This window comes from Rhamphochromis longiceps, linkage group LG6 (assembly GCF_057381845.1).
Source record: "Rhamphochromis longiceps isolate RC_006_pf linkage group LG6, R_longiceps_female_GT1.1, whole genome shotgun sequence".
NCBI lineage: Eukaryota > Metazoa > Chordata > Actinopteri > Cichliformes > Cichlidae > Rhamphochromis > Rhamphochromis longiceps.
Window position 1 is genome coordinate 34,691,470 of NC_140562.1, and position 11,368 is coordinate 34,702,837.

The 11,368-nt window shown below is 39.9% G+C and overlaps 1 protein-coding gene across 2 annotated transcripts in view; it reads right to left on the reverse strand.

The window, feature by feature from the left end:
* Positions 1 to 6,970, reverse strand: part of mxi1 (max interactor 1, dimerization protein) — a 32,315-nt gene extending 25,345 nt beyond the window's left edge. The window contains exons 1-3 of one of the 2 annotated variants that reach the window (XM_085410365.1): positions 6,569 to 6,970; positions 4,247 to 4,349; positions 389 to 418 (exon numbers count right to left, since the gene is read on the reverse strand). In XM_085410365.1, coding sequence (XP_085266491.1) covers positions 389 to 418; positions 4,247 to 4,349; positions 6,569 to 6,797 — 362 coding nt within the window. In that variant the 5' untranslated portion in view covers positions 6,798 to 6,970. Of the gene's footprint in view, positions 1 to 388; positions 419 to 4,246; positions 4,350 to 4,498; positions 4,967 to 6,568 lie in introns of those variants that run through there. The other variant, XM_085410366.1, reaches the window with a different exon arrangement.
* Between the last annotated feature and the right edge of the window lie 4,398 nt (positions 6,971 to 11,368).

Sequence of the window (11,368 nt, forward strand, 5' to 3'; positions counted from 1 at the left end):
CATTACTGAATATCAACTAAGAGCTCAGACAGAAGTTTATGTCACACATACCCACAGAGTTATATGCAAAAACGTGGAGAAGGAAACTGCATATGATTCACTGTTACACAAAAAGGTGGAAGGATTATGCATATTAGAGGTGGAAATGGGTAAGGTGAAACGAAAAGGAGGAATTCATGAACCCAACTGGGCCACCCAAGTACTTTTATCTTTAAAGACCTGTTGAAAAATAAGCGTTTACTTAAAAGGCCATAACCTTGTAGGGGAAATGAAGAAGTAGGTCATAACAGACTTGATATATGTGGGTAGGGCATGTATGAGCCTGCAGTCTGTGGTCTGTGGTCTGATTAAATCCGAAATATGTTTTAAAGATGCACTGCCAACTCACCTATTCTTTTCCAGCTCGTTATGTGTCGACCTGCAAACAAAAAACAAAAAGCAGAAGCTGTTAAAAAAAAAAGAAAAGAGAACAAATGTACAATTTTGCCTTAATGAGCAAGCAAAATAAAAGGTACAGGGCGTCTTTATCAGAAAAAAAACAATTTACTTTACATGGGTAGTATTAGAATACTAAGTATGTATGAGCTAGAAAACCACGGGCTGAGACGTGAATGGTGAATTGGAGTGTCAAATTTGATTAACAGATTTATTAATTAATCTCAAACTAGACCAATTCTAAGCTCAGTGCACTGAAGCCTTTACACAAACAAATGTCAACGTGACATCCAGGAATGCACTGTGGCACAGTGCCTCTTCCTCAATAATGCAAGGGAGGATGTGACACTGCAGACACTTCCATTCACACTGTGCATGTGTGTGCGACTGGTAAAGTAGGAACGTGCGCACACAAATACACAAAAGCAGCCAGGATTCAGTGCTCTGTTAATAATCTAAAGTGAATCAGCTCGTCCCTAAGAGTGTCTGTGTGTGGAAACATACTGAAAGGAGACAAGGCCTCCCCCAGATTTTTTAAATGGCCAAGTTCCCTTTCACACAAACTGCACTCTACCTCCTCCCAGGGGGCAAAATGGGGGTAGGGGAGTGCTGCTGGATGCAACCTGGTCAAGCACTTTTCTATAGCGTGGGTTATCAATACTGCAGTATGCTTTTTTTCTTGCCATCTTGGTAATAAGCATGCAGGAAATATGGACGAAGCAAGAGGTAAGAACAGAACAGAGGGAATGCTGCGGTTCCATCTGTAAAAATTGGCCCAGACTCAGAGGAATTCATTTTTTAATGAATAGATTACTGTTTATTTAGTTGGATATGCTAGACAGTATGGTAAGTCAACTGTGGCAGTATATTTGATTTGACATGACAAGGTCTATGACCAGGCTGAGTAGCTACTATTACAACAAAACCCAGGCACATTTCAGACACTGCAGGCTATTTGCTTAAAACCTGAAGGAGCCTACATGCTCACGTGGATGCCTTCATCTTTTATATACATTATATAAGCACTGAAATCATGTATGGCTGTGCTCTTCACCAGGCCAGCCACACAAACTAAAATCATATGAATGGTGCATTTAAAACAGCATAATCTCTTTTTGTTTAATGGTGATCTCCATAAATGTCATAAAAAATGAGCTAACAGCCACACATTTAGTTCTTTATTGGGAAAATGAATAGCCACAGTCTTGTGTTGAACGCTGACTTCTTTGCACACATGTAATTATTTTCATTGTCTCCAACTCCGCTTATTTCTGTAACTGTCTGATCTGTAAAGTCAGATCAACAGTTGTGCTAACAGAAGATTAATACATTGGAGTGCATAATTTGCGTCATCTGCTGTCACAGTGGTTTCACTGAGTCTGTGTTGCTTGGTAACCAACATCCTGCTTTGTAACCTTTCCAAACTCTGAATGTTTTACCAAAATGTGAACCTTCATTTGGTTCCCTTTAAAAGCGCATTTAGGGAACAATGTTAAAATTCAGGATTCCAAGGAACTTGTGTGAAACCAAACTTCTTTTTTTACATTTGGGAAATCTCTTCAGCTGCTCTATTTCACTATACTGAAAAATGGCCTTTCATTTGGCCTAAGTCAACTTACGTGGGTTTTATCATCACAATCCTTTTTCCCTGCCTCCTGAAACCCATATCTGCATGTCTGGACAGTGACAGCAAGGCCACACAGAACAGCAGCATGCTTCCTTCTGCAGGCAGGCATGCATGTATGTGTACGCGTATGTGTGCGCATGTATATGCATGCAGGGAGTGGGTCAGCGAGATAAAGCTGCCCTGCTATAAACGGTAGGCAAGAGAGGACAGATTCAGATAAGCCCATCACTTTAAGCCTCAACACGCTACTGAGAAGGCAGATATAACTGGAGCAAGCAACTAAGAGTGTGTTAAAATAAAATGTAATATTAATGTAAATATGATAATGAATAAATTAGCATATTCTCTAAGATGTCGGCTTAACATTAATTTTAAAAGGGTCCTTGGAGTGTTTATAAGTAAGGAATAAACAAGAACATGTTTGAGACTGAAGCTTAGGTATATATGATGTTCTTTTTGTCATTAAAAATGCAGACACAGAAGATGGCTGCATTGTAGATCTCTTTGGCTAATGCACCATGCCTTTAATTTGCTCACTTGGCTTCTGTCATACACAGGATCTCTGAATGAAAAAGGCCCATCGAATGATCTTATTTTTTTAGTTTGCCAGATGCCCATCTCCCCATGGGAGTAAACGAAACCACATCACAATATGAAGCTGTGAATGGGTGTTTAATACAAAATGTGTTAACGCAATAGGCGAGTTGTAAACATAGCTCTATGAATAGAAACAACAAGCATTATCCCTGCACAGTTTTATTGGTAGTGCTTCTTCACATCTCGAAGCATTTAAAAACCAAATCTTTTCTCTTTGCCACTTGCTTCCATTTTCTCTCCTGCATACGTAAACAGTTTGATTACAGACTCTCAAAGTTGTCCCACTTTAGAAGCAGATTTCAGAAAAAGCATGCATTGTGAAAGCTTACAGCTTTTCTAGCATTTAACTTTACATTAAGCATCATTAATGTGTCCTTATGGATATTCTCACAAGACTAAATGCTATGAAGAGTTATGAATATGGTGTCAGACTAACAATATATCTGATCGTGACTGTTGCCATGCAGAACTAGGCAGCATTGTGCGCTCATGATGAGTAATGCGCAGTTCCTGTTTGGTGGCCTTCTCTTACATTAATATTAAAAAGCTCTTCAAGAGTACGAGTGGGCTTTGTGTTTGATGTATGACTGTCGATGGAAAGATTAATGTAAGCAGCCTAACTTAAAAAAAACAAACAAACAAAAAACCCACACAAATCCAGTGGATCCTCCCAACTCCTGTTACTAAATACAAGTGTCTGCCATCAGTGAAAGTAATGTGTTTGACAAGGGCCTTAATCTATGTGACAGTCATTATCAGCGAGTGTTACTAAGCATATGTTCCATAACAATCACCAGTAGCTTTGAAATTATGCAAACTGTGAACCCATGTTTTTTTTTTATAGAATATGAAGGTAAAGATGAAATAGCAAGTCAGTGATTATACAAAACATAAGTCCTATAAATGGCTCCACATATTCGTCTTTTGGTGTCTGCAAACAAAACATGCCATAAATAGCAGCGTTTCCTCTTTAGGGGATAAGACTAAATATCCCTTTCTCCCACAGTGAAGTGGAGAATGCATACTAGGGGGAAATACAGAAAGTCAACCACAAAAAAAGAAATTACTAAATTTAAAAATCACGGGAAAATGTTTCTGCATTGTTTAGGCAATAAATAGAAGAAGTAGAAGATGTTGCTGCAACATTTTTTTTTCTTAAGCGACATTTTTCGTTTTAAAGTCTTTACTTTCACCATGATCCCTAACCTTGACCACTGCAGTCCGTTTGACAATCAGCTGATGAAAAGCCAGCAGAGCCCCTGTTGCTGCCACCCCCCGTCAAATCCACCGAACCAGCGGTGTTGACGGTCAAACGTGCACGTAGCTACTATAGATGTCTCTACAAGTTCGAGGATCGATCTTTTGTTATTCAAATGTCAGTGTCTCTTTACCTAGAAAGCCCCTTTATCTGAAAAGCGTAAACGCTGCAATAACCAGCTGGCAGCAGTTTAGGATCACATGCTATCTGCAGCAGTGTCATCCATCCCAGAACTTCACTTTCATTACTGGCATATAAATAGCAAGACGAAGAAGAAAACAGACACTTTTCCCCAGCAATCACAAAAATGACTGAGAATAGTGTCTTACCTATTGTGGTTACTGCTGAACTTCTTATTTCGGAATTTCCTTTGCCTCTGGTAGTTTGTGTTCTGATTTGATGGAAACGTCGAGGCATATCCATGTTCACACTCTGTTGGAAAAAAAAAAAAAACTGGTGGTTAACTGACTAGCCACTTTTTTCTTTTGGGGGACACTTTCTACTTCGAAAATCACCCTTTTTGAGCCGACAACCAGTACAGGGTTGTCACTGCCAACTGAGACATTTGGAAATGTTATTACCTCTTTCTCTCCTTTCTATGTATTCTGCTGCTTCCAGTAACCGCTGGATATTTATTAGCTGAACAGCCGTCATTCTTTCCTGAGGCTGGCTGTGTTGGACGTTGCAATCTAGCTTTGCAAGCAGCAGCAACGACCGCTTTTTAATTACAGGGAAGACAGTGCATTGGTTATTATTAAAACTGACGTGTTATATCCTTGTTCCGTGCCTTTGCTGGCTCATGAACAGCCTTCGCCAAAAGGGAAGGAAAGAAAAAAAAATCCAGTGTTCGCAAGCTAGCAAGCTACAGCCAATCCTCGCCAGAATTCACTGTTAGAAAAAGAAAGCGTATCAAAATATTTAAAAGTTTCTACGAAACACGATATCAAATTTTTACAAAATTGGATAAAAACAATATAAAACGTCCCCGAGGGAACCCTGAACCAGCAATGCGCGTGCTGCAGCTCGTTTCCTCTCCTTTCCTGTTTGTTTACTTAGCTGCTCAGCTGAGAGGCGGGGATCCAGCGGCGGGAGAGGCCGGCCTAAGTGCAATGCATTCTGGGAAATCGAGTATTTTGGTGAATATGGTCCATTTTACCTCAAACGCAAACATTCCATTAAGTTCACAATTTAGCTCACCTTTACTGAGATATATATCGATTGGAAAATCATTCACGATTGTAATAATGTTTCAACTGCAACTACAACAGGTCAGTGTAAATTAATACATACATCTGGCAGAGTTCCAGTGCACAGATCAGCAGAAATTATTTTAAAAAATGGTGTGTTTACTATTGTTCTTGCAAAGTTTAGGAACGTTGTTGCTTCTTTTCATGACAACGTCATAAATGCATGACAAAAAATAATAAAGCATTAATTAGGGCTGCTTTTCATATTTAAATTACTAAATATCCATGTAATTCCATATTCTTGCCAGACTACGAGTCCTATAGAAAAGCCCTACAAATCCCATCCTTCACTGGGACAGTAGGCGTGTCTTGGTCGGCTGTAGCCAGGCCCAGCAACACGTGACGTTGCTATCGAGCGTAACTTCGATTGGCGAAAGGCTTTGACAGGCGGCGAGGGTTGAGCTCGCCTCTAGCCAACCGCAGGAACCTTGCGCCATGTGGAAGCCAGTGCGACACGCCCCCCAAAATAGCAGGAAGCAAACAATCGAGAGGACTGCTTTCTGTAGAAAATTTCCCACGTTGCATTATTATAGTCGATATCACTTCAAAGGCTTTCGCAGCGCGTTTCACCCAACGTGACTGACCTTTCTGCACGAAAAATGCCGTGCACAGAAAAATGCATATATAAATTCGTCTTTTCGGTCTTTTAAAGTCACGAGTTAGATGAAAGCGAAGCCATGAAAATGATCATAAAGAGTCGTTTTTAGTAGTGCATTGCCCAGATAACATGTCATTACATTGGATACGTGCCAATCCAATACCCATCTGAATGATCGTGCTTTCTGCAATCAGCCAACTTATCTATAATTACATCATTTCTTATAACGTGATAAACAAGAAAATCATGCAAGGTCGGATATTTTCTAAAAGGTCGAGTCAACGCCGCGAGCTATAGCCGTGGCGTTTATCTATAAAGTTTCAGTTTGTTTCACCGATCGAGTCTGCGGGGGCACAATGACATCATCCTAAACTGAGTTGGAGGGCGCTGCAATGTGGTCAGATTTATTATAACGGAATCGTAGCCAACATTCACACCCACACACCTAATCATTATGTCATATTGCTTTGTCTATGCAGCAGGGAGGTACAAAAATTATAGATCCCTGTGTTGGGAGTTGTGGAGAGTGACATAGCTCTACACGAAGATAATGCAGGTAAAAATAGTCCGTAAAATTACGAAAGCTTATATTTTTCTCCCCTCCCGTAACTGCAATAAGTAAGGTCACCTAAATCAGTCTGGTGCTCTTTCATATTCTGTGTTTACTGCAGGCAGCGGTGCTTAGTTGAATGAAGTCAACCCTTTGTTGTCTGAATCTGTTGACAGTGAAGTCTTTTTTTTTTCCTTCCTGAAATTCAGATGCAAAGGGGGAAAAAGATCAAACGCAGCACACAAATAAAACTCACTTCCGTCCTTCCTCTCGGCGCTCTCAAGAAACCTAGCAGCCTCCAGCAAAACTTGTACATTTTTCAGAAAAGTGTTGATCTGCTCCATGTGGGAGTCTTTGGAGTTGAAGACGTCATTGAAAGGACAACTAGACATCTCGAAATCTTGCTGATCCAAGAGAGACGCATCGGAATCAAAAAAGAACTCCTCACTCTTCAAACTTCTTCTTTGCCTCTCACTTTTGGCCATTTCCCCCCCTCTTAGTTTCCGAGCTTTCTGGCGACGGGCTGAGCGCAATTCGCAGTGAGGCAGCTTCTGGGGGACGCTGCTCTTGTCAGATGGTGTCTCTTTTCTTTCTTTCTTTTCTTTTTTTTTTTATGAATGCAGGGTGTTTAATGTGGAGCAGTGGCCAATGTCAGTAGATGATGGTGCATGGGAAAACAGGGAGCCCGGCCCCTTAGAGTCTAAGGATTCCTCATGGTCCCTGTGCCCGCCCTTGAAGAGAATACAGAATCGTGCATGCATGGACACTATACCAATGAATCATATTTACATGTTAACATTACATAAGAGTTTCATAATTCTGTTTTACGTGGCATCACATTAAACAAAAATAAGCATAACTTGAGTTTAAACAGCAATGGCAGGTTTGGGACTAACAGCTTTTATTGTATTCTACTGCTGTTTACAGAAGTCAAGCTATGAGAAAGGCATTTAAAACTTGATTTGAAGGTAAAAATAGTTTTTGTTGTTTTAATTTGTTACAAAGAAGTAGGAAGTTATTATTTTCTTCACTGACCACGCTATTTGAGCAAATAAAAAGGTTAAAAAAAATAAAATAAACGAGGCTCTGTGCATGTTTATCATGCCTATACTGTTTTCTCACCAGCATTTTTTCCAGATCTTTATGCCATAGTATACTCCAAACTGAACCTCCCACTGAAAGTTACCATCTGTAAATCCAAACAAAGATCAGTACTGGAGATTACTGGGCTACAAACATGTCTAGTCATGTTCCTGGGTCAATGGCCTAGGATTTCAGAACTCAGACTTTTTATTAAATATGTTATTATTTATTCCTTTGTATGCTTGTTTCTTTTATAATCAATTGTGTTGTTTAGCTGCAGTTGCTTTTTGTAGTTGAGTTTAGTTAATTTAGTTGTATCTCCAGGTTTAATTTCCTCTTATTCATTAGTCTCTATGGTATCTTAGCTCTAGGTGTCAATTGTTTCAGTATTTTCTTGTATTTTGCCTCTTCTGTTCCCATTGGGTTTTGAGTCTTGATTACAGTTTGTTTTCTATAAGCTCTTGTTTTCCCTTTTATATAAAGTTTTCTATATTCTTTTCAGTAACTCACTTCCTGTTTTACTTTGACAGTAAACTAGCTTTTGTATTTAGTTTTACTTTCTGGTCTTGTTTTAATTAGCTTCAGCTGTGTCCCCACACCCTCACATGTCCACGTTTCTTGATTACCTCATGTGTATTTAAGGCTTCAGTTTGACTCAGTTCTTTGTTGCATCATACTGTTTACTTGCTCAGTTTCCTTAGCATATTCGCTGTGTGGCTATTGTAGTCATTCCTGAAATCTGTAGTGTTCTGTGCCCTTTGTTCTTACAAGTTTGCTTCTAAAGTTTGCATTTGAGTCCCTCACTGCATATGTTTGCAGCATTGTAGGCCTGCAAGAAGACAAGCCTAAGATGAATTTACTATAAAAACACACACAAATTCCCAAATCTGAGCTTTAAAGAGAGGTGAGAAAGAGGAGCTTGAAGAACTGTGTTAGTATAAGACTGATCCCACTGAAATGACAGAAAGGGTAACTGAGAGATAAGTTCTTAGCCTTGATCTTGTGCCATTTTCAGTAGACCTTTAGTTAAGATGTTTTTATACTGCCGCAGAGTCCATTTTGAACCAGAACATGTCGAGGCAGAAGCCTGTATGAAGCCCTGATACACCCCCTCACTTTGCCACTTCAAAGAGCCAGCAGCAGCCCGTGATCGTTTGATGTAAAGTTCACAGAAGCAGAAACTTTAGTCCGACACAAGGGGGAATCTCTGAAGGTCCCTCCTTCCCCTGCCCCACCACCTCTTTACCCTCTGTGAGGGGTAGCTATGGACGAAGGAAAGCCATTTCAGAGGGATCCCGATTGGACTTTGAAAGGTGCCAGCGCCAGCACATGACAAAATGCGTGGATTTTCAAAAGGGCTTGGCAAAACCTCTTTGGGATTTCAGGACAGAGTTGAACATTATAGGTTACTGGGCCTACTTTTGTAGGCTCTGCTTTTCATGCTGTCTTTGCTTCCTGAAGTGCATAGCTCCAGGGCAACTTTTTTTTGTCAGTGAGCAAAGTGTTTATATAGCAATAGACATGAAAAGTATAGCATGAAAAGCTCTAGACGCAATAATAATATTTTCCTCCTCCTGAAGGTTTGGGCCATTCAGGTCACGTGCATTAGGAGGGATAAGAGCTGCTAAGCAGAAGGGAGTCATGTGTCCCAGCAGGAAACACTGGTAACAGTGAGACGGTACAGACTGAAAGAGACTATTGCTTAGGGGTACGTATGTCCTGTGACATACTGTTTGAAGCTCCCCACACACAGACACTCAAACCACTCATCTTCTGGCTATTATTCTGATTAAAGGATACCCCGTGATCTTTACTTTAAAGGTAAAACCTATGACCAAACAAGACGTAGTGAACTATAAACATCAAGAGAGGAGACAGGAACAGAGGTCAGGCATTTTCAAGGAGACACGCTCATTTTTACGAGCCTAAGGAACAAACCACAGCTCATAAATTAGGGGCATTAGGAGAGGCAAGGGACTGTGATAGGAAGTTACTAGTTTCATATAATGGAGATAAAGTTGCTAAGAAAAAATATGTAATTAAATTACAGTTACTTACTTACATAGAAACCCCCCCCCCCCCCCCCCCCCCCCCCGAGAGAGCATTTAAAGATAGGGCATTATCTCATCATTGGTATTGTCTTTCTCCTATTTTAGGGTCGTTATCTTACAAGATAAAGATATATATATATATATATATATATATATATATATATATATATATATATATATATATATATATATACATATACATATATAATAAACAAAGTTAAATGGAAAAAGCAGAATTGTCAAAATGTTAGTGATTACAAAATGATAAGATGCCATTATATTCTGCATGGTAAAAGGCTTATTGAATAAAATACTCATTTTGTTGCTTTCCACTTGAATGTGAACTGCCTCTGCCAGTCAAGAGTGCATTTCTCCAAGCAACATGAGTCTGCCGTGGCCTGCGACCGGCCAGAGCAGGTGGGTGGGCATGTCGGTGTACAAGAACGTCTTTCAGTACGAGACATTCAATAGTATCTTCCTCCTCAGAACAGGAAAATGCTCTGAAATGACTCTACGGTGCACAGCTTGTTTACCAGGTGCGAAAATGCTGTTAAATCTGTAACCTTTAGAAGATAGCTCTGCTCCATCGCCTAGTTTAAAACTTCTGCTAGTGTAGGAATGCAAATTGACTGAAATATACTAAGTTAGACAACTCAATACTGGAACAATTATTCATTATTTTTTTTCATCTTTCACAGAATGACAAAATAACACATTTTAAAAGGCTGAGACAGGAAGAGAGCATTCTGGCAATGTGCCCAAGGATCAAAACAACTTCTTCAGTGTCTCCTTTGGTTTTTTCTTTCCCTATCCCACCATTGGCATACACTGATGAGACAGCTGCATGAGATAGTGCGGTATCCCGACCTTTGCTTCAATGACAGAAAGCTATCACTTTAACAGATTGATGAAGCCAGCAATATTACACATTCGAGGTCTTAAAAGGCCTTAAGATGGCAAATTCAGGGAGCATGTTAGCATGCTGACGTTAGCATTAAAAGCTTAAAGTGCCACTGTGAGCCTCAAAGAGCTGCTAGCTAAGTTTTACCTGAGAAATTACTTATGAAGTGTGAACTGCTGACTTTAGTTAGTTGAATGATTCAGGACTAGCATTCTGAATTTAAATGTAGAGGAGCTACAGTGATATGATGATGATGATAAAGTAAAGGCAATGATGACAATCCATGATTAAAATTTATGACAAGTAACTACGTTTTCAGAGGATGTGAAAACACTTTGAGGCATATTGAATACTGACGTAATCCTGTTTCGCCTTGGGGCAAATTTCAGAGTTTGATTTTGCAGCAGTCATTATGCATCATCTCCGAATCAACGTCATCCGCCGAGTCTCAGTGGACTGAAGTGATATTAGAACACGACCGAATGAAACTCTCAAATCTTTCAAACGCACAACACAAGGAAGCTAAATGGATTGCCACAATAAAGATGCACCATAATGGTCACTCTCACCCCTTATTGCTCCCATGAAAACTCACTGACATTTTCATAAATGTCACCAGTTTACATCATTCTCGGAGGACCACTTCTGCTAGTGGTGTTCATGGGTAATTATACAACATCCACTATGTGCACCTCCGCACTCAGGAGGGAAGAGTTGGTGGAGAAGAGGGAAAAAAAACCAACATAGAGTAATATAAGGAGGAAGAAAATTGTTAAAATGACAATGTGAGAGTGGAGAGAATATAAACGAAGCTCCTCACAATGAACATGCACAGCCCTCCTGAGTGACACTTTTGTTCTAGCGTTGGGGCTGAGAGATTTAAAGAGTGGCTATTCATACTGCTGACCTTTTTACAGCTTTGTGTTCTTGTCTGGTTAGTTTTCCAAAACACCAGAAGCACCCCTTTGCTTCCCATTCACCAAAGGGAAGCCATTTGACCTCAACCTATGCTGTTTCCACA